This window comes from Uranotaenia lowii, chromosome 2 (assembly GCF_029784155.1).
Source record: "Uranotaenia lowii strain MFRU-FL chromosome 2, ASM2978415v1, whole genome shotgun sequence".
Taxonomy (NCBI): Eukaryota; Metazoa; Arthropoda; class Insecta; order Diptera; family Culicidae; genus Uranotaenia; species Uranotaenia lowii.
In genome coordinates this window covers 200708328-200736127 of record NC_073692.1, presented here as the reverse complement: position 1 = coordinate 200736127, position 27800 = coordinate 200708328, and the positions used below count along the sequence as shown (strand labels likewise).

The 27800-nt window shown below is 34.3% G+C and overlaps 1 protein-coding gene across 10 annotated transcripts in view; it reads right to left on the bottom strand.

Annotated features, from left to right (window-relative positions):
- LOC129744239 (serine/threonine-protein kinase 26) overlaps nucleotides 1-27800 on the bottom strand; it is a 332751-nt gene that overhangs the window by 127398 nt on the left and 177553 nt on the right. For 7 of the 10 annotated variants that reach the window (XM_055736659.1, XM_055736657.1, XM_055736658.1 and 4 more), the window contains one exon: nucleotides 1360-2654. The exons of the other annotated variants lie outside the window; for them this stretch is intronic. In XM_055736659.1, the coding sequence (XP_055592634.1) occupies nucleotides 1360-1938 (579 nt within the window). In that variant the 5' untranslated portion in view covers nucleotides 1939-2654. The remainder of the gene's footprint in view (nucleotides 1-1359; nucleotides 2655-27800) is intronic. 10 annotated transcript variants of the gene reach the window in all.

The window sequence follows — 27800 nt, the reverse complement described above, 5'->3', positions numbered from 1 at the left end:
CGGGCGCAAAGCTCGATGAATATAAGGGAAGTGTGGGTAAAATGGACAGAGGTGGTAAAATGGACACCCCCTTAAATCTTACTTATTTTTTTATAAAGTAGTGCGAACTTTATGGCCACCTTATCACAGAATCACTAGAGACTATTAGTGACACCCTATGGAACACGGAGCTGTCAAACACTGAAAATAATAAACAAAATCAAAACACACGTGCACTTTCCAGGTGGTGATGTTGTTTTCGGCCTACAACAACTAACGTTTTTTAAAGTGTTAAACACCTTTCCGCCGAGTTTTTTGTACAAATATCTGTGCTCAGAGTACTTATCAACGGATATCATCTAAGGTAAGTGTTTTTTTCAATAATTTTTTTGTTGAATTTAACAGTTTTCAAAAAAACATATAGTGCGGGTAAAAGGGGGGGTGGTAAATGGACAGTGTTTATTTTCATTTGAACTTTCCAGATGCCACGAGCTTATGTCAGGAAAACGTTACTCTATTAAATTTAAGGTTATCTGGGACATGTCTGGACATTACCAATAAAGTTTACAGAACTTGATCCCTAGTTTTAGATTTCCGAGTATTTAGAGTGGTCGCAAGGTGTTTTTTTTTGTATTACTCAGAATCTTGTTCCATTGGGTATACGGAACATGCACCGGGAATGTCTGGTCGTGACCAGTCTCTTGCTGTGCACCACACACAAAAAGATTTTTTCAATTCCGAGTTATTTGCGTGGACCCTCCCCGTGACCATTTTACCCGCACATGTTTTTTTTTTTTTGCACAAAAAAATTGTTTTTAAAATAGTTTTGAAAAAACTTAAAAAATATGTACATTTTGACTGTTTTATTAATTTTTTGTATCAACTATTAGTGGCTCATTGAATGTGTGCAATCCACCCAGTGTTTTGACGTTTAACTGTGGAGAAATTGATGCAATGCCTTAGGGTGTCCATTTTACCACCCCTACCCCTATGGATCTTGTGTCAACCTGATGGCTGAGATAACGCGGGATTTCAGAAAACTAGAGTTCGAATAAACGGGGTTCTACTGTTTAACGTTTCTCTTGGCTTTTTGGATAAATGATATTAATGTTCTCTTTTTGGTGTCCCGGGGTATGGTAACCTTCTTTAGATTCTATTATAAGAACCAGATTCCATCTCACTTGTTTTTGGGTGGCTGGTACACCTATGGCTTAACTCTGTTCGAAACTTTGACACAAATTAAAGTAATGCCAACACAATTTTAGGATTGATAACAAGTCACCTGAATCAATATGAAAACGATTCAACCTGCACGTTTTCAAATTTCTTCAGTTCTGTTTAAAACTTGCCTTAAGTGTGCTCCTTGTACCCCAGACTTACCAATTCTTCTGGCTGCTGCCGCAACCCATTTGCCGGATATGCAGAAGGCGGAGCCGGCTGCTGCTGCATCAGTACCGGTTGCCGAGAATGCGGAGGAGGCGGCCCAACCATCGAAGGTCTACCGCCGTTAGAAGTTCTTAGGCCACCGACATTACTGCCGGGTTGATGTGGCACAAAACTGGGAGGTAACGAGTGTAGCTGCTGCTGCCCCCCGGTGGTGGTACCATTGCCCATTTCGTACATGGAGAGAGGCCGCGGTTTCATGGGATAAGAAGGGGCACTTCCGTTATAGTTCCCTTGTGAAATCTCTTGGAACGAGGGCGACTGTGAGAGTGGCTTGACCTCGTAGTGTTGCTGGTATCGACCATTTTGGCCGGAACTTTGGCTTGGATGGGGTAAACTATACGAATTCCTGTATCCCGGTTGATTCCAGTGGGGGCTGCTAGGACTCCCGGGTCCAGGACTGCCCCCATTTCCGTAGTGTGGGTGCGGATGATGCAGAGAATTGGGACCATGCTGCATCGCAGCCACGCTGATATCTCTCCACATCTTCCGAGCACGTTCCTCGTCTCGCTTCATGCAACCGGCTCTTCCGAACAGAGCTTACGCGCGCGAAACTTTCGAAGCGGCCTGTTTGGAGCACGCGGGGAAAAACTTTCCACTCGATGCCTAATGTCGCATGATCTGCTACGCGCGCACCAACCTAACAAACCACTTATGGGTGAAACGCGGTCTCGCGCTTCAATTCAACATTCACCGATATCATATCACAAAACAAAAACGTATTGCACTTGAACCACCAACGCAACCCAACCTAAGACATTTCCCATCCCATCCCTCCAGGGGAAAAAACGAAAACGCTTCACACAAATTCACTCACTGACAACTGAGGTTGCAATTGAGGCTTCCCAAACAACACTGGAACAACTTGCGCACAGTTGTAGTCGCTTGCCTTCTGCAAATTCACTTTTTCTGCGCTACTGAATTACAACAACCTGTTGATGCCCCGATGCAGCAGAGAGTAGCTAGCTGCAAACCGATATGCAGCCTGCCTGCCTTTTGCTGCCTTGTGGTAATCGGGAGGGAAACCGAAAAAATTACTAAATTTCACGCATGGCGACACTTGGACTTTGGGGCGAGGCGCATGCGATATCGACATTCATTCAATCGGACGAGCTCGGTTCGGTTTAGTTGGCTCAAGTTTCGTTCGGGGTCTCACATTCAATTGGGCTGTGTGCCGGGCCGCTACAGGAAAAAAAAAATGCCAATTACCACCAACAGGAGCCCTAAGAGTGCTGGAAATCAAACAAAATGCTATAACATTAAAACAGCAAACCGAAGCGCTGCTGTTGCTGCCGTTTTTTTTTTTCGGAACTATGCTGGTCGTCGACAATATGTATGTTGCCTTCCTTAGCTTCTGCGTTTGTTTTTCTTCGCTTCGGGGTTGTGCGTTGGTATGCAAACATCAATTTGCCTAATGTAAACAACTGGCTGCGGTTATGTGCTCTGATATCGTCACCTTCGTTCGGTTTCGCGGAACGGAACTGGTTTACTTATTGAGGTTTAGTTTCCGTGTGATCAATCAATTTAAGAAACAAAAAAATGTGAACCTGTTGTTGTTTTTTTTTTATCTAGCGTTTTCGGTACAACGCATTCCAAGATCTTAGGAAAAAAAATCCGATATTGAACAAAACTTTAGCTAACAGCTCAACAGTACAGAGTCTTTAATAGAATAATCAAATTATCATGAAAAGATTCTTTGATAGTAAAACTACCAAATAATTAAAAAGCAAAAATAGCGGTAAATCGGATTGAATTTTCAATGAAGATGGAAAGATGGAAAAAAATCAGAGGTTGAGTTAGAACGGATGATAAATGGCATTAAGTTTATAAAGAATTCTAATTTTATGTGGCAAGATCGGCGGAATGAAATTCTCGAGAGAAATTTATATATATACAGTACCATTCATAATTGTATAGAAATTGGAAGCACACGCACTGTCACTACGACTTTGAACTTCCATAACTTTTTACTCTGATGATATTTTTTGGTCAAATTTTCTGTCTAAGATAGATCTCGTATCACACTATTATATTGCAAAATTTGAGCTTTCTAAAGTTTGTGTGGCCTGAGATACAGTAATTCTACGAAAATCGGACTTTTCGAACTTTTACCATTCAAACTGCAATATTTCAGAAACTACGAAAGCCTTTAAACAAAATTTTGATGACTGATTTTTACCAATTATTTTTTGCCCAACAATGCACGAATACAAAAAAAAAATTTAAACAGATTATGTATGTAACCAGGCCCGTGCGAAGGAGGGGGAGGGGGGCGGGATCTCGAAATTCAGGAAAAATTTAGCTGAAATTTAGCCAAAATTTAGCCGAGAACAATAACAATCCCAAAAATACACAAGAAATAAGTAAATTGATTTCTAAGCAGTTTTCTTACTTATAATTATCACACTAGCTTAAAAAATAATAAATTTTACTAATAAAATTAATCAACATTTTAAAACGAATCAAAGTGAACGTTCCAAACCAATGCTATTTCCGGTAAGTCATTGATAAATCATTCAAAAGAATGTTCCTTATTCTTAACTAGAAAATTGCCTGAAAATAAATTCAAAGTAGTCTAGATATCAAATATGAAATCAATATATCTGAAACACCAGAAAAAGGAAATTGAATCAAAATTTCGAATAAAGCTTCGGACATAAGAATTATTGCATGGATAAAGAATACATGAAATATAATATCAGATTTTAAAAAAAATCTGAATTTACAAATAAATGTCAGACAGACCACGTAAAAATTAATTATGATTAAAAATTGTTGGCAAAATTATAATGATTGTTGTTAATTATTCATCTTGTATTACATTCCTTTTTTCATTTTCAATGGAAGGGTTGATCAAAAAAAAATCCACTGTAGTATATTGAATTTTGAAAAAAATGTCACGATTAGAAATGTGAAATCTCGATTGGGAAAAAAATATTATGAACTTCAATAGTTGATAATTGAATTTTATTTGATAAAAAGAAGAAAACATTTTTTTTTCAAGAATGCCAGTGATCAAAGATAAAGATTTCTTCATCAAACTGTCGTGATTTTACGAATTATAGAATAGAATAGAATTAATGACTGACTTTGTTTTGTTTGTTTGTCAAGTGCTGCCAAAATAGCAAATGTTCTCACAGAAATTTATTTTATTTTATTCATCTACAGTGTTGCCGAATACAACTATTATTTTATTTTATTCCTAATTAAATTTGATTTTTTTTCTGTAAATTCTTCATCTCATCCCTACATTCCTTCTCACCTCTATTCTTAATTAAAACTTTTCACACATCAACATTTGTTTTTTTTTCTTTAATGCAAAATTTTATTTACCAAATATCCTCAATTTTTATTCCATATTTCACATCTTTATTCTCCATCCTACAAATTTTATTTTATTTCTGCTTATCCTGCATCACATTTCTACATTCCTTCTCAACTCTATTCTCAATAGAATCTTTAATTTACCGAATTTTGTTTTTTTTTAAATAAAAAATTTTATATCCCAAATATCCCTCATCTCAATTCTACATTCCATTCTCTGCAAAAGCTTTTCAAATCTTTTTTTTTGCATATTCTTCATTTCATCCGAAAATTTTCTTCACAAAAGTCTTCCCAATTTGTGCTTTCTCTGTCGCTCTGCTTTTATTTACCAGAGCCGGAACAATCCGCAAATAAACATTCTCAGCAACAGCTTTCTCAAACTGTCCTTTCCTTGTTACTCTGTCTCTGTTTACAAGAGCCGGAATAATTCGATAGTATTCTAAGAAACAGCCTGCCCAACCAGAAGGCTTATTCAAAACAAACAATCAGCAGCAGCAGCCTTAAATATCTACGCTTTAAACGGCAATTCAGTCTTATTTCCACCGGAAGGCCAAATCAAAACAATCAGCAGCAGCAGCCTTAAATATCTGCGCTATTTGTGCTTATTCTACCAACCACGCCATTGTCGTGATTTTACGAATCTCAATTCAGAGATTCACCTAAACACGTCTGTCGCTCGCAAGAATAGATCAATGACTGACTTTGTTTTGTTTGTTTGTCAAGTGCTGCCAAAATAGCAAATGTTCTCACAGAAATTTATTTTATTTTATTCATCTACAGTGTTGCCGAATACAACTATTATTTTATTTTATTCCTAATTAAATTTGATTTATTTTCTGTATATTCTTCATCTCATCCCTACACAAACTTCGTCCAGTGTTGAAAAAAAAGGCAAACAAATTTCTGAAGTTCATGATACAACATGTTCAATTATACTGACATATTACAGATTGGGAAATGATTAATAAGAAACTGATAAAATAAAAATAATGAATTCCAAGTTCTGTTGTAAATATTCAAAGAACAAAGATAATACAAATTTAGTCAAAAATGGGGAATTAAAAGTTAACATTTATGTTGGTAATTCGAATCCAATCAATTAAAGATAAGATAAATTTAAAATCATGGTCGATTAAAAAAACTTTATTTAGAATAATGAAATTTATTGAATTTTTAATCGTAGGTTTTAAAGTTTAAAATTTCAAGATCTGAATATTTTGTCTCTATCAATTTTAATATTGAGTCCTGAAAAGGACAGAAGGTGGAAACTGAGTTTTTCTTATTAAAAATTTAGTTTCCAAGGCAGAACATTATGTTTTCATAATACAAAAATTCAGATTTGAAAAACGATGACAAACTTATAAAAGTATTACTTTAAAATTCGTTTTTTTTATTCAATCAAAATTTGAACAAGAAAACGTTTTTTTTTAATTTTAGAAGGATTTGTTCCATCAAAATCGTCCAATCATTTAGAAAGATTAAAAAAAAAATTTAGTTGAGGGCTTGAAGGAAATACATTTTGATGCCTATGATTGAATGATTGATTTGGTAAATTTAAGCGTCCTGAACTCGAATATATTTGTCAAATTTTGAGAGTTTGTAAACTTTAAGATGTATTATTTTTAAGCTAAATCAATCATTGATAACTGATGAAGTAACAAATCTACGGTTACAGAAAAAAATCTTATTCTTTTTTTTTTCATTATACCCATTTAATTCAATTAAGGAATAATATTCCAATGATGATGATGCATGATCTAAAAAGTTAAATTCTACAATTTATAAAATTTTTGAAAGATTCATTACAAGTACAAGTATTTCTGACATAAAAGAAATTTTTTCTAAAAAATTTAAAAAATATAACAAAATTTGTTCAAACCTACAAAACAATTAGATTTTTGCTTTGAAAATATTTAAAATTCAATTTGGTTCGAAACTTCATTAAAATAGTGAAAAGTACACAAATTGAAAACCTTTATTACTTTTTCGAAGAATTCAAATTTTCTATAAGTCTTGAGGAAAGTTGAAAATTGATTTATATCTTTTTTAGATAGTGTTTTTGATTTAAAGGTTTTTTCAAAACAATGCAGAAATTTCTAAAAAAAATTTAAAATATTTGCACAACTTAATCAATATACAAAAGGTGATAGTAAAACTCCATCTTTGGATCCAGGGCACCTAAATTAGTCAAAAATAGCTTTTAAATTCTTTGCACCTCGAAGGATGTTAATTTCGTGGCCTTGTGTAATTTATTAAAACGTTTTTGAATGTGATGTTGAAAACTTAAAAGAACAAAAACACAAAATAAAATTGAGACTGAAATTGGTTTCTTGAAGAATATTTGAATGAAGAAAAATTTTTTTTTGTAAATCGAATTATCAAATCAAGTAAAATAATAGAGAATACTAGGTTTTAGATTTTAATATGCTAATTATGATGACCATCGTGAGTCATGAAAAATGGCTTCCAACTTGTTGATGCATGAAATTAATATTCTATGAATTGAAGTTAAAATGTTTCAAATTCTGAATTTGTTTGGTTACACTTCTGAATAAAACCCCATTCTGAAGACGAGTTAGGGTTTTTGTACGTCAAGTTTAGAGAGTTTCAATGCTAAAGGTTGATCTAATTGCAAATCGAAATTTACAATTAAAAACTAGTTTCAATGCCTAAGGTGGTTTAAGATGAATCGGAGGCGAACAAAATTTCTGACTTTCTTGTTAACACTTTTTTAACACCTTTTAAGATTAAGTAATTTCTCTTTACTTTTTCGAAAATGTTACTAGGAAAAAATCTGCAATGGGGGCGAGGGGGGGGAGGGGGGGTTAAACACCTAAATGTTTCTGATTAATTTGAACAGAATTATTGAAAAAGACAGCTTTTTAAAAATTACCCGATTTTTTCACTGTCTCCAATTTGTCACCCCAAAATGCATCATGGGGGTGACAAAATCGAGGATTCACTGTATTAAACAATTAATAGAGAAAATAAAGAATTTTGTGTAAATTTTTTTTTTTTAAGATCAGGTACATGTTTTTCTTGATAGCAAATATTTTCCATATAGAATCAATTGCATAATAACTTTTTATCTGTGATTTTCAGCTGAATTGTGTTTACAAACTTATTTTGATTAAAAATTTAAAATCTGGAAATTGAGTGAACAAGCAATCTTAAGTTCATGATCTCTTGAATTCCTAAACAATTTATGTTGATTTTAAATTTGTTTCACAAGCTAAATCTTTTTTTGAATTTTGAATCTGCATTCTGAATCTGAAATCTGAACCTGAATAAAAAATTGCGCTTTGAATCTGTTTCCAAATTTTCATGCGATTTCTGAAATGTACAAAAAATACGATTTCTGAATCTTATTACCGATCAGAATTTAATGAGCCAATTTTTTGAGACCTCATTCATGAACCAATTATTTAAATTCTGTTGTTCAGGTTAGATCTGAATTCACTATTTTAATTGTTCATTTTAAATCTGTAATGTGAAACTGAAATAAAATATGAATTTCAAATGATCTAAATCTAAGTTTTCAATTTTGGATTGCCATAATGAAGCTTTAAATGTTTGAATTGTGTAAGAATTAAGTTGAAAAATTTCGAATTTGAATATAAAAATATATTTTCCTTGTTCAAGTTCGGATAACTATTATCAAAATATTGAAAATGCATATGATCTCGAAAGACATGATTCATATTTGATATGAAATGTTAAATAGGGATAGGAATACAATTTTGGTTTTGGGAGTTATGGAAACCGAACCTCCGAAAAATGATAAATTTGATTTATAATTTAATATTTAGATCTCAATTTCTATGAAAATGTGAGAAATTTCGAAAAATTGTAGCAGTATTTTGAACTTGGGATGGGTTTTTGATTTGTTGGCATTAGTTTTTAGTCTAGATTGTTAACCATAATTAACTTAAGTCTCTTGATAAACCTTACTCTATTATCATAATTTGCTTCTGAATTTAAAATTTCAGTGTATAGTGGAATACTTCGCTTGCTTTTTTGGACCATCATGGCGTGGGAGGGGGTGATATAACGTTTGGCATAGAAAAGTCTTAATTCTCTGAAGCGAAATGATTTATTACCAATTTTTCAAAATTTTAGGACCAAAGTAAGCTCTAGGACAGAAGTAGGCTCACTCACTCTGTATAGATTTGTTAAAATATTCGATAAAATCAGTGTTCAGCGTTTCTGCGGTTTCAAAAGTGCCCTGGTTTGATTACTTCATTCAACCAATGAATGGACGGATATTTATTCAATTTAAAACCAAATGAGGAATTCAGAAAGCAACGTGTAAATTAGGATATTTTTGAAAAGAAAAGACGTAAACCGTCTTAGCCGATTTTGGCTCTACAGACTGAATAAACGTGGATAACATTCCTCAGACCTGCACAGAAAAAAACCCAGATCCGTTCAATGGCAAAATGGCAATGGTCTTCGTCAAGCGGAATTCTTAGAAAATTGATTCCGAAACATGTTTCGTAACATATCGTTATAATCGAATTTCCCATTCATAAACTGGAATTAAAGTTTTCACGTTGAAAATGATTTCCATCAATCCTCCCAATTTTCTACTAGAGTTACATCACTAAATACCAATCGTTTCGAATCAAGTACAACAAAGCTGGTACCATTGGATAGTTACCGAAAATTCGCTTTACACTAAGTACGATAATAACGTACATCACATAACACAACCATTCACACACCAACAAAAAAAAAACACGAACCAAAGTAGGGGAAGTTCATCAACACCACCAATTCACGGATCTCAACGCGAATGTCATTGATCCGCAGCAATTTTCAATTTCTCCAGCTCTTCATTTGGAATCCCCAAAAAAAAACCATAGTAATAAAGAAAAAAAAAAGCGCTGGCCCCAGCCAAGGTCTTTGCTACACGCAAACACGCGTGCCGAAAGACATTCACAAATGGCGCGAGGAGAGCTGTCTTCGCACGCCACACGCCTGGCCACTTTTTGGTCATTCATGCACCGGCCAGGCCCAAAATTCACATCGAAAGAGAAAGTAGGTTACAAATTCGGACCTTACGCGCTCGCTCGTTTTTTTGTTTCGAACGTATTTCTCTTACTTACTTTCGGTTGAATTTTATTTCCGATATCATCAGCCGAACGTTGTTGTTAGATGGACTCTTGCCTGGGGAGCTCGAGGTCTAGCTTAGCGTGACCGTTTGGCGTTTTTGGGCATCCGGGAGAGCCCTCGGTTGTGAGCATTGACTTTGAAAAATGGCAAGCCAGGTAAGCATTGAGTGAATGTTTGTACATATTCATTTTCGACCAACAAGGATAATTTTTTAGTTTCAGAAAACTAACCGAAACAGAAAATTTTTGTTTCCCATGATTCATGGTGAAATAATTCCAGTTAAACGATGTTAAAAATTAAGTACTTCAAGAACCCCTTCTATGATAAAGTGTTTATGAAATGGGTAATTTTTGTACCCGTCTTGTGAAAAAGTGGTTTAAGTTTACTCCAAATAATGTTTTTGGGATGCGTTTTCGGTTAGTTATGGAGGAATGATTTGAACTGTAGGATGTGGAATCAATAGGTTTGAAAAGAAGTTGAGATGAAAATGAATCAAAGCAGGCGAGTTCAGAGGACCGCTTGGGCATACTGACGCGAATTTTAAGCGAGTTGAGAGGACAACTTGAAATTTATAGGCGAGTTGAGAGGACAGCCTAAGCGTTTGGATTACATTTTCAAGCGAGTTGAGAGGACATCTTGAGATTGGAGGGCGAGTTGAGAGGACCGCCTGAACATATTGACGCAAATTTCAAACGAGTTGAAAGGACAGCTTGAAATTAAAAGGCGAATTGAGAGGACAGCCTAAGTCTTTGGATTACATTTTCAAGCGAGTTGAGGGGACAGCTTGAGATTGGAAAGCGAGTTGGAAGGACCTTCTGAAATTGACGCAAATTTCATGCGAGTTGAGAGGACACCTTGAAATTAATAGGCGAGTTGGAAGGACAGCCTAAACGTTTGGATTACTTTTTCAAGCGAGTTGAGAGAACAGCTTGAGATTGAAGGGAGAATTGAGAGGACCGCCTGAACATACTGATGCGATCTACAAACGAGTTGAGAGGACAGCTTGAAATTAATAGGCAAGTTGAGAGGACAGCCTAAGCGTTCGGATTAAAATTTCAAGCGAGTTGAGAGGACAGCTTGAGATCGGAAGGTGAGTTGATATGATCGCCTGAATATATTGACACGAATTTTAAGCGAGTTGAAAGAACAGCTTGAAATTAATAGACAAGTTTAGAGGACAGCCTAAACGTTTGGATTACTTTTTCAAGCGAGTTGAGAGGACATCTTGAGATTGGAGGGCGAATTGAGAGGACCGCCTGAACATACTGATGCGAATTCCAAACGAGTTGAGAGGACAGCTTGAAATTAATAGGCAAATTGAGAGGACAGCCTAAGTTTTTGGATTACATTTTCAAGCGAGTTGAGGGGACAGCTTGAGATTGGAGGGCGAGTTGGAAGGACCTTCTGAAATTGACGCAAATTTCATGCGAGTTGAGAGGACAGCTTGAAATTATTAGGCGAGTTTAAAGGACATCCTAAGCGATTGGATTACATTTTCAAGCGAGTTGAGAGGACAGCTTGAAATTGAAGGGCAAGTTGGGAGGACCGCCTGAACATATTGACGCGAATTTCAAACAAATTGAGAGGACAGCTTCAGATTGGAGGGCGAGTAGAGAGGACAGCCTAAGTGTTTGGATTACTTTTTCAAACAAATTGAGAGGACAGCTTGAGATTGGAGGGCGAGCTTAGTGAACAGCCTAAGATACAAATTTCAAGCGAGTGGAGAGGACAGCTAGAAAATTAATAGGAGAGTTGAGAGGACAGCTTGAGATTAGAAGGTGAGCTGGGAGGACCACCTGAGCATATGTATTGACGCGAATTTCAAGTGAGTTGAGGTGCTTGGTGAGAGGAAAATATTCAAGCGAGTTGAGAGGACAGCTTGACATGAATTTCCCAAAACACCTCGAGGCAAGTTGATAAACAAATCTGTGCGTGTGGAGAAGACAGCTTTAGAAGCCTCTGAAGACCTGACATTTCAAATCCAGACTTTGAATACTTCAAAATAATTCAGAATGAAAATTTTGTTATAACATTTCAGATTCACACTACATAATTTTTTTATGAGTAGGACGGACATCGATTTGATTTCTCAAGAAATCGTTATTCTTTAACCTTCGCTAGATCAAAAAGCTTTGAGAAACCTGTACTAATTCACGGACCATTTTTATAACCTTATTGATTAGTCAATGATATCCGATGACCACACATGTTCCATTCCCAAATTGCCTGAACGCCTGAAGCAAACGGCGGTAGCATGCGAGAACTCGGAATCATTGGAAAATGTCAGTCAGACACACGTATGCACGTAAAGAAGCGTCGAAATCTACCAGAATAGCAATCACCGGAGTCGTCACGCGAAATTATTGAAATGCAGCACCGTCTCGTTTTGCTCAACAGCAATCAATCAGCGAGCTAGCTAGTTGAGGTCTTCAGATTGCTCTTGAAAGCGAATTCTTGCGCGATATGGCTACATCGACATGTGAAAAACGAAAAAAAAACACAGAGGTGCTATAGTGGCCTTCGAAGTTGAAATCAAATTAAAATGAGTAGAATTTCGGCACGAACTGATTGAAATTAGATTGGAAAATGGATTGCTCCTATCTGAGGCGCGCCTCTAAAGCCTTAAGCCACGCGAAATTTGCAGCATAAATTACTATTGATGCATTGGCATGCAACCATTAGAAGACTTTGCCATTTTGAAGTATGAATTATAGCTGGATGCTAATTGCACAGGATATACTGTTGTTCCTTTGCCGGAGCGCTGTTCTACTTTTCATAAAATGACCTTTGAGGAACGCGTGTGCCCAAGAAACTACCGCGATTTTTCCTTCTTCTTCTCTTCTGGTTTATGAGGGTACGGATTTAGCAACGAAGGCTCATTATTGTACTTCCACCCTCACCTAAACCCGCTATCTGGGGAGTTTGTTCCCATTGTGGCACTACTGAATCGACTGCTATACTGCAACAAGCAGAGCTCCATGGCAGCGAGGAATAGGAGAAAAATTCAACCGAAATGCCAAACGAAGCGGCAACGCAATAGTGCTTGACATTTAAAAGGCTCTCTAGCCATATCATGTTCCGTCTCGTCTAGAGTGGCACCACCACTGAAGAAGTTTGATTCTCGGTGGCCGGATGGAAATTTACAACGCGATTTTTTACAAGAAGGATTGTTTATTGTGAATTTTTTGTCTAAGGTTATTATATCGCTTGATCCATAGCTCAAATTTACAAATTATCAATAGTTATTTTACATCAAAGAGCTTGGCGACCGTTTTAGTGAAAATAACAGTTTTAAATGCTATTCATACACAAAGCACAAATTTTTCTTTCTCATTTTAAATAATTATTTTTCTCATTTTCATTTTTAATTTCTCACTACTTATTTCACATTTGTTTTCAATTTCTATGTTTGTCTTTTCAATTTCCATTCCTCCTTTCTCATTCTTCATTTCCCATTTCTCATTCCTCATTTCTCATGCCCAAATCTTATATATAATCTCATCTCATGTCTCATAAATCAAATCTCAAATCTCATATCTCATGTCCCATATCTCATATCTCATCTCATATCTCGTATCTCATATTTCATTGCTCATTTCTCATTTCTCATTCCTCATTTCTCATTCATCATTCCTCATTCCTCATTCCTCATTCCTCATTCCTCATTCCTCATTTCTCATTTCTCATTACTCATTACTCATTACTCATTACTCATTACTCATTACTCATTTCTCATTTCTCATTTCTCATTTCTCATTTCTCATTTCTCATTTCTAATTTCTCATTTCTCATTTCTCATTTCTCATTTCTCATTTCTCATTTCTTATTTTTAATTTTTCATTTTTTATTTCTCATTTCCCATTTCTCATTTATCATTTCTCATTTCTCATTTCACATTTCAGATTTCTCATTTCTCATTTCTCATTTCTCATTTCTCATTTCTCATTTCTCATTTCTCATTTCTCATTTCTCATTTCTCATTTCTCTTTTCTCATTTCTAATATCAAATTTCTCGTTTGTCATTTCTCATTTCTCATTTTCCATTTCTCATTTTTCATTTCTCATTTCGCTTTTCTCATTTCTAAATTCTCATTTCTCATTTCTCATTTCTCATTTCTCATATCTCATATTTTATTTCTCATTTCTTCGTTTCTCATTTCTCATTTCTCATTTCTCATTACTAATTCCTAATTCCTCATTTCTCATTTCTTATTTCTTATTTCTCATTTCTCCTTTCTTATTTCTCATTTTTCATTTTTCATTTTCCATTTTTAATTTTTCATTTCTCATTTCTTATTTCTCATTTCTCAATTTTCACTTTCACTTCTCATTTCTCACTTCTCATTTCTCATTTCGCATTTCTCGTTTCTAATTTCTCACTTCCCATTTCTCAATTCTGATTTCTCATATCTCATTTCTCATTTCACATTTCACATTGCTCATTTCTCATTACTCATTTCTCATTCTTCATTTCTTATATTTAATTTCTCACTTCTCATTACTCATTTTTCATTTCTAAAATCTCATTTCTCATTTATCATTTCTCATTCCTTATTTCACATCTCCCATTTCTCACTTTTCAATTTCAAATTTCAAATTTCAAATTTCAAATTTCAAATTTCAAATTTCAAATTTCAAATTTCAAATTTCAAATTTCAAATTTCAAATTTCAAATTTCAAATTTCAAATTTCAAATTTCAAATTTGAAATTTGAAATTTGAAATTTGAAATTTGAAATTTGAAATTTGAAATTTGAAATTTGAAATTTCAAATTTCAAATTTCAAATTTCAAATTTCAAATTTCAAATTTCAAATTTCAAATTTCAAATTTCAAATTTCAAATTTCAAATTTCAAATTTCAAATTTCAAATTTCAAATTTCAAATTTCAAATTTCAAATTTCAAATTTCAAATTTCAAATTTCAAATTTCAAATTTCAAATTTCAAATTTCAAATTTCAAATTTCAAATTTCAAATTTCTAATTTCTAATTTATCATTTCTCATTCCTCATTCCTCATTTCTCATTTCTCATTTCTGATTTCTCATTTCTCATTTCTCATTTCTCATTTCTCATTTCTCATTTCTCATTTCTCATTTCTCATTTCTCATTTCTCATTTCTCGTTTCTCATTTCTCATTTCTCATTTCTTATTTCTCATTTCTCATTTCTCATTTCTCATTTCTCATTTCTCATTTCTCATTTCTCATTTCTCATTTCTCATTTCTCATTTCTCATTACTCATTTCTTATTTCTAATTTCTCATTTCTAGTTTCTCATTTCCCATTTCTAATTTCTAATTTCTCATTTCTCATTTCTCATTTCTCATTTCTCATTTCTCATTCCTCATTTCTCATTGCTCATTTCTAATTTCTCATTTCTCAATTCTCATTTTTCATTTCAGAATTCTCATTTCTCATTTCTCATTTCCTATTTCTTATTTTTCATTTCTCATATCTCATATCCCATTTCTCATTTCTCATTTCAAATCTATATGATGAAGATATTACAAAAAAAATCTTATTCCTCATTTCTCACATCCTTTTTCTCATTCCTGATTTCTCATTCCTCTTTTCTCATATGGAATTCGATTATTCTCATTCCTATTATCATTTATTATTCCTCATTTCGCATTTCGTTTTTCTTATTTCTTATTTCTCATTTCAATAGCATGCGTAATTTTCAATTCTCAGTTCTCATATTTTAATAATCGGATCTCATACCTTGACTCTCGATGTTCCAATAGTTGCAACTATTTTTCTATCCAAAATTCTAAAGTTTGAGATAAAAATTTTCAATTCCATGTACATAATTTTGAATTCTCGACACTTTATTCTATATTCACTACTCCTTATTCAAAATGCTCTATTCTCTCTATATATCTTTTTCTCTATGCTCATTTCTTCATACTCGTTTTTCTATACTTTTTTCTCTATGCTATTTTCTCTAACCTCTTTTCTCTTTTTCTTATTTAAACTGTATTTTATTAATTTCCAATTGTTTAAAAGTACTTTATTTGAAGTATTCAATAAACAATCATACATTTTCTATTTTCTATAATCAATTCTCTCTTATCTATTGAGTACTTTCTATTTACTATTCTTCATTATCTTTTATTATCTTTTATTCTCTATTATCAACTATCAGTAATTAATTATCTCCTTCCTTAATCATCTGTTCTCTATTCCTTATTCTCTATTCTCAATTCCTTATACTCACTCTCTATTCTCTATTCTAAATTCTCTATTCTCTATTTTCTTTTCTCTATTCTCTATTCTCTACTCGCTATTTTCTGTTCTCTATTCTCTATCATCAATTCTCTATTTCCTATTCTCTATTCTCTATTCTCTATTATTTATTCTCTATTCTCTATTCTCTATTCTTTTTTTGCTATTCTCTATTCTCTATTCTCTATTCTCTATTCTCTATTCTCTATTCTCTATTCTCTATTCTCTATTCTCTATTCTCTTTTTGCTATTCTCTATTCTCTCTTCTCTCTTCTCTCTTCTCTCTTCTCTCTTCTCTATTCTCTATTCTCTTTATGCTGTTCTCAATTCTCTATTCTCTGCTCGCTATTCTCTACACTATATTCTCTTTTCTCTATAATCTATTCTCTATTTCCTATTCTCTATTCTCTATTCTCTATTCTCTATTCTCTATTCTCTTTTTGCTATTCTCTATTCTCTATTCTCAATGTTTCTTTTTTCTCATATTTTCTCTTTTTTCTCATATTTTCCCCTTGTTTTCCTTTTCTCATTTTTATTTTGTTTCTGATCATCCTTTTTCTCCTTTTTTTCTCATCTTTTCTTTGGTTTTTCTTCTCTTTTTCGGATGTTTATTTTTTTTCTCATATTTTCTTCCTGTTTATATAACATTGTTTCCCCTTTTCTCTAATCTATATTCTCTTATCTCTAATCCTCATTTTTTGTATCTTTCATCTTTTTTCTTATTTTTTCTTATTTTATTCTCTATTCTCTATTTTCTATTTTCCATTTGTTATTTTCTATTTTCTATTTTCTGTTTTCTATTTTCTATTTTCTATTTTCTATTTTCTATTCTCTTTTCTCTAGTCTCTATTCTCTATTCTCTATTCTATATTCTATATTCTCTATTATCTATTCTCTATTCTCTATTCTCTATTCTCTATTCTCTATTCTCTATTCTCTATTCTCTATTCTCTATTCTCTATTCTCTATTCTCTATTCTATATTCTCTATTCTCTATGCTCTAAGCTCTATACTATATCTAATCTCCATTTTCTAATCTTTATACTCTAATCTTTATTCTTGAATCTTTTTTCTTTTTTCTTTTATCCTTATTCTCTATTCTCTATTCTATAATCTTTATTCTCTATTCTCTAATCTTTATTATCTATACTCTTATCTTTTTTCTCTATTCTCTAATCTTTTTTCTCTATTCTCTAATCTTTTTTCTCTATTCTCTAATCTTTTTTCTCTATTCTCTAATCTTTTTTCTCTATTCTCTCATCTTTTTTCTCTATTCTCTAATCTTTTTTCTCTATTCTCCATTCTCTAATCTCTTTTCGCTTTTCTCTAATTTTTATTCTCTATTCTCACTTCTCTATCGCTTATCAATTATATATATTTTTTCTAATAATTTCAATCTATTTTCTCTTTTCTCAAATATTCTTTTATCTTTTTTCTAATCATATAAATCTCTTCTCTTCTATCTATTATCCCTTTTCTTTTATCTTTTTTATTTTTGCCCCTATTTTTGTATTTTCTCGTATAGTTTTACTTTTTCTCTTGGCATTTCTCTCCTTTTTTTTTCGTAGCTTTTCTCTTTCTTATATTCTCTCTTGTTTTTATTCCAATATTTTTTTCTAATTTTATTTTTCTTTTTTTCTTTATCTTTTCTCTTTTTTTTGTTTTTTTTACCTTTTATCTTTTTTTTTTGCTTATCATCTTTTTTTCCTTATCTTTTCTTTTGTTTTTCTTCTCTTTTTCTGATTTTTTTTCTCTTTTCTCTTTTTTTTGCCCTTTTATACAATTTTTATTCGTTTTTTTTTTAATCTATATTATATTTTCTCTTATCTTAAAGATACATAAATCACCTATTTTTATATTTTTTCTTATCTTTTTTCTCTGTTTTCTTATCTTTCTTTTCTATTTCTGAATAATTTTCCTCTTTTTTTTTGTAAATCTTTATTTGAAACGGCTCATACCAGATAATTTTCCTCTTATCTCTTATCTCTTGCTCTTAACATTTATCTTTGCTTTATACATTTATCTTTTGATCTTTTCTTTTACTTTTTCTCCTTCTCTTAAAAAATCGGATAATTCATCATGTTGCATTTGCAGTACATTTTTTAAAACTTCTATTGTTAAAAAAGGGAAAAAACATGTTTGAATGCGTAGATCGATAGGTTTTAGGTAAAGAAAAAAAAAATGTGATTTTGGTTTATATTTATACTCGATAATATATTTCATTACAAAATTCCAAACATCTTAAACAATTCCTATCATCACCACTGGTTTATTTTCTTCTGACTTCCATTTATCGCTCTCCATGCTGTGACTCCAAAAACAAACTTGAAAAGAACACAAGTTATGGCTGAAACTTTCAAATCAGCATTGTACAGGACAGCAATCCCTGGGAACATAAACGCCTTTCACACACAAACTCAGCCTTGTTCTGTTTCAGCAGGACATTAGAAATTGGTACAAGAAAAAACTAGTTTTATCGAAACAGTACCGAAAAGTAGCACCATTGTTGGCAATCTTGGAGGTACCAAAATGACAAATTAACATTCAGGAAAAACGTCGTCGTCTGGTGCAATTGTATTTCCGTTTTTCGTTCCTTTCCCAAAGATATTTTCTGTGAATAATTTATTGCATCTAAAGATGCCAGATGCCAAAGGAAATGGTTAGGATGGCTTTTGGTAGCTGGACCATTTAACTTGAAAGTAAATCGTTCAGTTTAAACGATGATGACAGGAATTGCCATTATAGGCCGAAGTATTGAATAGTCAATTTCTTTCTGAATTTAGGCGCATAACAGCCTATATTGTGAGTGATTGTTTATAATTGTTTTCACAAAACATTAAGTTAATATTGAATTTCGTAACCAAAAAAATAAACAAAAATCATTATGCTTTCCACTTTCAATGATTCAGCCTATGGCCTTACACCCATACTCCAAACTTGGTTGCTGAATCGTGGAGGCTTCACCAGAGTGACTTCCATAAAATGCTGCTGCAGCAGAGGAATGCAGTTTCCGTCACTCGGTTCGGAAATCAATGATTTCTACCCACCGCTGCTGACCAACACCATTCAAACCAGTAGTTATCGCTCACAATCAATGCCAATCGGCGGCTGCCGCAGTAGTAAACAGGAAAAAACGCCGCTTGAAGGCGATAGACAACTGACAACTCGATCACCGTCAAACATAATTAAAAGTGTATGGCCGCCGGTTGGATTCTCTCCGACAACTTTGAGCGAGTTCCACTGATCTCATTGACCACGTATGGGAGAATAATCTTGAATGACTACCGACCAGCAGAGTTTCGACACTTTCCACCATCCAAAGCTCTTGGCCAGCAACAGCCAAGGCGAAGATTTTTATCTTTTCCATAAATGAATCTGCCTACCTTCACTGGCTGGTATTCCGAACAGCTGTTTTATGATCGATTTCGTACCAGATTGAAGCATTTAAATCGCTTGTTAAAATCAACAGAAAAAAAGAAGGAAAAAATGGCCGCAGAAAGCTCTTCGGTTGCACAATCGTCGTCGAAGCCCAACGTTCTGGGCTCTCCACGGATCTACGGTTGGATTGTCGAGTCAGATTTTGCAACTGCTGCCCGGTTCGACGGATAATTTTTTATTCAGCAAGGTAGTGGTTAGTTCTGGCGGTTATGTCTCTTGATCGAAGCCACTAATTTATCGCTTCAAGAGGCACCTGCCAGCCAAGCCAGGGCAAGTGCTAGGGACGGACATGGATAATCTCAATGCGGAACTTGCGGACAGAACTGCTACATAAGTAAGCAAGCGACGGACTAGAGAGAGACAGACAGAGGGGACGCCAAATTTACCTTTCACAAATTTTGTACTCTCAGGCATAATCTTTCCAGTGGTAAGACAATGCCAGAGAGCAGTCCAGGCTTCATTTTGCCCATCTTGACCAAAAGGAGACAGTGAACTTTTTCGCTTCCAATAATTGAGAGTTCATTTTTAATGACCATTCCTTCATCTGCTGCTGAGAGAGCGGAGAGCAATATTTTCTCTGACGAATGATCACTCTTTTAATAGACTGGACTGTTAGTGTGTGACTCTGAAAACACCTCATCAGCGCTAAGTGGGATCAGTGAAATGCAAGGGCTAGTTTCGCTATTCTCATCGCTTCTAGGAGAAGAAAACCACCATGTTTAGACCGTCCATTTTCTACGTGGAATTATGAAACAATGGTCCCAGCATTTGTCAACAGGCTTTATTGTATTTATCCGATACTGAGAATTCTGACAACCATAAATTGAAGGCTTTGACAGGCAGTAAGCAAAATTCATACAACCAAAGAAGGGTAGAGGCCCCTAAGACAACGGCTTAAGGAAGCTTTTTTCATTAGTTCAATAGAATTGCCTTCAATATTGGTTTAAAACTGTCATTCATTCATTGAACTATATTTTTAATATTGTGTTATGGAATAATGCAGGAAATAGATCAATCCATTACGTACTTTTGAGACAATTAATGATTTATTTTCCATATTCAAGTTTTCTCATTGTCGTACCAGGTCCTTACTTCCGTCCTACAAGGAGACCGAAGTTGTCTCAATTTATTCCACCCTCTTCATGAATAAATTAAAAAAATTGCGGTTGCGGTTCATGCAATTGGCATTAGCTTACTTCGAATGGATCAACCGCGCAGCATTATAGCAAATTATCTCTCAAGTAACCAGTCGCAATAAGCCATGAAACTAGGAAGGCTTTATTGTAAAAAGGTCTACCATTGCTTGGCTAATGCATCTGCAGGCAGCAAAATATTATACCTTCTATTGAATTCTACCGAAATTGTCTCAAACTTTTCCTCCCTCATGAGGGATAGATTTGAGTTTTTGCGGTTGCGGTTCATGCAAATGCTATTATTTACTTCGCACGGATCAACCGCGCAAGATAACGGTAAAATTCGAATGAGATCTCAGTCGCAATAAAATGGTCTTGCCAAGAAATCTCAAGGTAGCGTTATTGTAGCTAGGTACCATTGCTTGGCTAAGGCAATTGCAGGCAGCACAATATTAAATCTTAAAAATTGAATCCACCCTGCAAATGTATTTTGAACCAACACACTCTCCAACGGACAGGGCGGCCATGATCCAGAATTTGTCTGTAACATAAGATTTTATAACATTCATACGGATATTTTCCACAAATTACAATGAACAAATTAACACAGAAACTGCACATATTTAAAGAACATTAACATTTTTAATAGCACTATATGTTTTTTTCTACCTAATGAGACTGAATAGCAGTGATTGAAATCCTCACCAATTTTCTCATCAGAGGCATTCAAAATACACACTTTGAGGCCTCGCATAGCTATACAGGAGACGATACATATACATTCATTCAAACCTCCCCCCATGAGGAGGATCTGCTCTGAGAGACACTATCCGTTTGCTGCCCCGAACGAACTCTCTCAACGTTCGGTTGCTACATGATGCATGAAGAAGACGAGGCACACATACCTACTCATTTACGTTGTTGAATTTGAATAACTCCAGCCGACAGCTGTCGTTGAGGAGAACATCTTCAACCTCGCCGCAAAGGTTGAGGCAACAACAAAAACAACCGAACTTATATCGTTGCACGGCCCGCAACGTATAGTGCAAAGAGGGGGGAGGAAAAAGAAACGAAAAAACTAGCTGCCTGCGTGCGGTTGCTGTGCAATAATAGCAATAGCAGAAAAACCTCGGGTATTCGATCCAGGCAAAACGAGGAGACTCGGGTTTGCTCTGCCTTTTGAATTCAATTCTCTCAAGAATGTAACAGGAGATGAGTGAGAGCCATTCGTTTGGTTTTTTGGATTCGCTGCCTCGAATGTATACTGCTTCTTGAAGGCGGGCCATATTGAGAGCGTATGCATCATCAGTTTTGTCGTTTTCGCTGCCTCAAAGCAACCTTTGCTTCCGAGTAAAGCAGTGAGCGAGAGAAGGTTGATCAATTCATGCTCAGCAAAATTCAATCACTGCTGAATAGTAAGACATTTGAAGAGAGACAGAATCACTCTTGCGTTTTGTCAACATGTGTATTCTTATCCATGTGAGAACCCTGGCGAAGGATATCGAAACAAAGCAACGCCACGTTGATGCGTGTAATGTGCATTAAACTGGTTCAGCTCATCTATTCGTGTTTTTTTTAAGAGCGATAAAAGTTTTTGCAAAAATGTTTATTTTTTCGGAAATTGACGCTTCGTTATTCTAACATTTTGTTGTTGTCAAAGTTGCAAATGAGAAATCAGTAAAATGCAAGTTTTTGGGTTCAATTTTTCGGGAAGTGACGTAAAGTAATTCAACTAAAATTAAACTTTTCGACTTTTTCCATTCAAACTGTAATATGTCAAAAACGACAAAACATCTTTTGTTGCAAATTCACTGAGAATACCTATATAAAATTGAAGCAAATATGAGTAAAGTTTCAAAACTTATATGTTAGTATAGTATAAGCAGGTTCGATTTTGTTGGATTTTGAACGCCTTTATGTACAAAAAATCATATCTACCGATTTTTTATTTCAACTTATATTGAGATCCAAACCAGAGACTCATGAATTCTAATTTCAAAATTGTAATGATCCATTCATCCAAATGTTCTTGTCATTTTGACTTTCAACGGAAATTAATTGCATTGTTTTTCAATGCATCGTTACAATTCAGTAGAAATCGAGGTTTTCTGTGCAGGAATTCAAATGTTTTCATCGAGTAGTTATTGATTCTAATTCAAAAAATCTCTGAAAACTGGAGAAGTTTTAGTTTTAGTTTTCAAGGATCTCTCAGTGACCATTCTGTAGAGCAAAGCGTTTGGTCGTATGTGAGATATTGCAGTTTGAATGAAAAAAGTTCAAAAAGTGTTATTTTCATAGAATTGATGTGTCTTATGTTTCGAATACTTAAGAAAATGTTTAATGTCATCAGATAATAATACCGAAAATAATCAAATCTTAAAATATAAAATTTTAAAGAAACAATGTCATTGGAGTTGAACGTTAGATATGTGTAAAGTATGAGATATTCTTGCGTGCACCATAACGTCTATTTAATTATGCACGGTACTGGTAGTAAATAATTTGTAAAACACCAACCACTTAGCTAAAAAAGCCATCAATTCTTTGTTCATTCAAAACCATGCATTATAAGCAATGCTGAATACATTCAAGTAATTTAATAATATAAATAGACTTTTTGCACTCATATCCCAGCGTATGAAGTTCCCAGCTTGAATGAGGTCAAATAAACAAAATTACTTGGAAATGAATTATGTTCATTCTTTATGAGTCCGACTGTGGTCAGCAAAAAATAGTAAAAATGAACCGATCTGATTCCAATTATTATTACAATTATTATTATTACAAAACGGTTTCCTATGCTTGTCGCAAAATTACGATGAATTATGGGATCCGAGCGATTCGATTTCAATCAAAAATTGACAAATTTACATAAATCAGATTAGTTTGAGATCATTTTTCTAATTTTATTTCAACATTTTTCTGTAGGAATTTATGATTTTGATCGTTACAGGCATTGATAGGAAGCGTTAAAGCAAAGAAACACGTTGGAGGGATCACTTAGTTCGTCTTTGAATATGGCGGAGTGCGCCAATAATTCATTTCACCTCGCGATTTCAAAATCAAATATCTCAAAAAACAGTTTCAAAAGTGATAAATTTGTGATAGAAAATAAATTCACAGGCGTAAGTTTATCATGTGAAGTAGCTAATTAAAGTGGAAAGTGATTTTTCGGCTCTTAAACATGCATTCATGAATTAAGACGAATCAGAGGGATACGACGGAGGTTGGTGCCCCTACACTAGTGCATTTGGAAATTTAAAAAAAATCAGAGATTGATGATCATTAAAGAACCATAAAATTTATCACCATACTTTTTTTTTGGCGTTTAAATAGCTCGGGGAGCTGACGCTGGAAATGAAAATTAGAGATAGTTTGGAGAAGGAAATTTTAAAGTTTAGAGTAGGCAGCGTAGAAAAGTAAGCGATCATGAGACGTTGGTTAGACCAACCCCTCCTGATACCAGTTGGAGGAAGGACAAGGGTGGGTTCGAGACTGGCCTCTACTTACTCCCCAAGCATCTCACCTGTCGGCAACTTATGGGATTCGAACCCAAAAGTTTTTCTTGCCGATACTGGGAATCGAACCCAGTACGCCTGGGTTACCAGACTCGCGCCAGTCTATCCACTAGACCACATCAGCGCTTAAAAATTTATCTCCATACTTAAAATACCAAAATCGTCTTGTTTTATCATGAAAGTTCATAAAAATTATAAATCGGCACGGTCTAAACAGATGAATCAAAACATAATAAATTGACATGGTCTACGGATGAACATCCCGGAAAAAATGGCATAAAAGTGAAAAAAACAGAGTCAAACTTTTGATTAAAAATTACAAAATCAATTCCAAATAAGGTGTAAAACAAAACCTAAACTTATTCAACATTATAAAAGGTTCAAGTTCAAGCTCAGCTTTTATTTCATTTTTTTAAAATCTTTTTAATTTTGACTAGGTAGTTTGAAAAGTGGTTAAATGGTGTAGCTATGCACAGCTAGGTCAGCTAGTGCTAAAATCAGAGTTTCAAGATTTCGAATTATTATTTGAAATTGATATTCACCGTAGTGAGTATCAATTGAGCAGCACATGGAATTTCGTTGTGACGTTCTATGATATCAACGTCAAACGAAATTCGCTAAACATCACATCGAGAAAAAAAAATCACTATTTCAAATTTGTGTTGGTCTTCCCATTAGTAAAATCGTCAGCTATTTTCCCCGCTTTTTTCCTACTATTTTTACGATATTATTGCTGATAGTTTAGTTTAATTTATAACGAATTGATAATGGATTTTTTAAACTCAGATTGATGCGATTTGCTCTTCCCACTAACTGAACTGAATGACTTCAAAGGCTTCGAAAAAAATATCAATTTTTTAAGATAACTTATACTTTACTTGAATCTTATCTTGAATCTTGAATCTTATCTTGAATACTTTCGTTGAATCTTTTAAAGTTTCCAAGAGCATGATGTGTAAAAGTTTGATGATACATAAATTTTGAATTTTTAAGAACTATCAAAATAGGTGTAAGACATTTTGGACCGAACTAGTTACAAAGAGACCGCTTATGCTTATGCTTATGCTTATGATACGTACACAGCCAGAACTTGTCAGCATCCCGGTGAATAGTAAAAATACATTCACTATTCATCTTATCAAGGCCGGGCCCACTGTGCAGTATTGGACGCAGAGACGACTGGAACCAGGGGAGGAAGAAACGTGGACAACAGTACCATACGTTCCCATATTTATTTGATATTAATTCGTTGGGAGCATAGATGCTAAGATATTTCTATGCTCCTTGGTGTTGGGCCTTGCAATTCTTCCTTCAGGGGATGGAAATGAGGTTTTTCTACATAAAGTCCAAAATTTAACAATACAATAATTAAAGAAACTTTTCTTTAACCACCATACACTGTAAAATTTTGGATCTCTGTACCTTCATCTCGGGTCATCGACCATGGTTATAGCGCCATTGCTCGCTGATGAGTTATGTAATTATGTAAAACGTGTCACATAAAAAATAACCTCAGTCAAAGGTTTTTCTATGATTTTCTAAAGTTCTTCACTCTTCCATTTTCATGACACGAAATTTGTACAATCCAGAAAAAAAATTCCAAGTTATACAAAAATCTTCAGAAAAATCAAATTTAAGAGACGCTAATCGAATTCATCGAAATCGAAACAAATTTATAATTCATAAACAACTTTTTCACTAAATCGGCGTTAATCTGACCAACTTATCAAGCTATAAAATTCCGCCTGAAGTTATAACTGACAAACCTATAAACTGTGCAGCCAACAAAATAAAAACAGCAAACCAGTTGTTCAAAGTTCGGACAAGATCTCACGCTACGAGCGCATTCTAGACGAAGGGAGCTAGCGAAATGGTTGATGTACCATTTCAAGTCCATCTATGCAGCTAAAATAAATTCCCCGGGGGCATTTGATGCAGCAAACGCTCCTCTGCGAAGGTAGGTAAACGAATAAAAAATAAATATATTGAAAGCCAAAACAGGTTGTTGTAGAGCTACCGGTTGTTGTCGGTGTTGTACTGGAAAATGGCGCTCGGCTCAGATCAGCTGATGCTGGCGAGAGGGGAAAAAGTTAGTTGCTCCATCATTTCGAAATGCAACATTCCTATTCGGGGCACCCTCTTTTCTGCTAAAGCTAGGGGGATTCAAACCGTACCTTACTGCAGCAACCGAATGCTCCGAGAGTATATGGAAGAAGCATTGTTTGGCATGTAAATGCAAATAATCATCGTTAAATGTACTACTATTTACACCTCAACAAAGTTTCTTGAGTAGTTTTTTCTTGTTTTTTCCGATGATTGATTATTTTTTAGCATGAATTTGTTTTTCTAGAAAGATTTTATTATATGTTTCGACTTTACCAATATAACACAACATGAATTTATTAAAATATTTTAAAAAAAACCTAACATGGAAAAAATTCATCATTTCTAGCTTGTCGAGGAACACTGTAACTAATTTGAATTTTTTCCTAGCAGGAACATTCCATAACTAAGGCAAACCACCTGCTGCTGCAGGGAAACATAGAACAAGCTTCACTAATACTTGTGCTAGCAGTAGTAGCAGTGAATAGAAGTAAGTTGCAAAGGGCAGCATGAATATCTCTCCAGTCACTAACGTCAGTCAGCCAACTGACTGACTGACTGACTTTTTCTCCCTCGTCTCATAAACGTTGGGTAGCTCACAACAAATCAAAATAATAGCTCTAGATTGTAATAGCAGCTAGCTATCTAGCGAGCGAGATGGATACAGAAGGGAATGGCGCGCAAAAATCGCTGGAACGTAGCAAAACAGGTTGCAATTCCTGCACGCAACCAGCATGAATGCTAACTCAAAATGGGTGATGTTTCCATAGACATGTATCATCATTGAAATTAAGTTGAAGTGGGTGACAAAAACATTGTTTCTAATCGAAACTTTCGATACGAAAAAACATCGACAATGTTAACATACAGTGAATACAAGTGCGAAAATACAAAGATTGAAAGCTATTTTAGGTAAACAAGCTAAACGACTCTAGAGAGTCAATATGACTTATTCTGGCCTTTCCACTGCTAGAACTTTTAACTGAACTGCTTTCAAATTGCGATAGTTACAGATATCTACACGAATCAGACTCTACTAGAAAAATGAACTTTCTTAGAGGTGGAATTATCGGTATAAGATTCTATGCCGGAACGGCATCAACAAGCTTTCTAATAACTGGCATTGTCCTCCCAGCGCAACCGCATTGCATACGTCTGAAAGAAACCAAATAAAACATATTCCATATCCTATCACAAGACAAAGCAGGAAGGAAATAATCAGCCAGAAAGGCTCGAGTTTTTATGCCAGTAGTGTTATTCCCATCATAATATCTTTGGTACAATACATTTTCAGCGAATTTTCGACACAGAGATTTTCCAAATAGGCATTGGATTTTTGCAACCTCTTCTGTGGGTGTACAAATGTAAAAAAAAAAAAAAAACATTGGATCTCACCAAATAAGTTATCGTCGAGAGGACACATTTTTCACTGATTCAGATCCGTCGCAGCCAAACAAATTGATTGTATGAACATATGCGTCTTCGTATATCGATATCCTTCGATGATTTAACAGCCTGGCGTA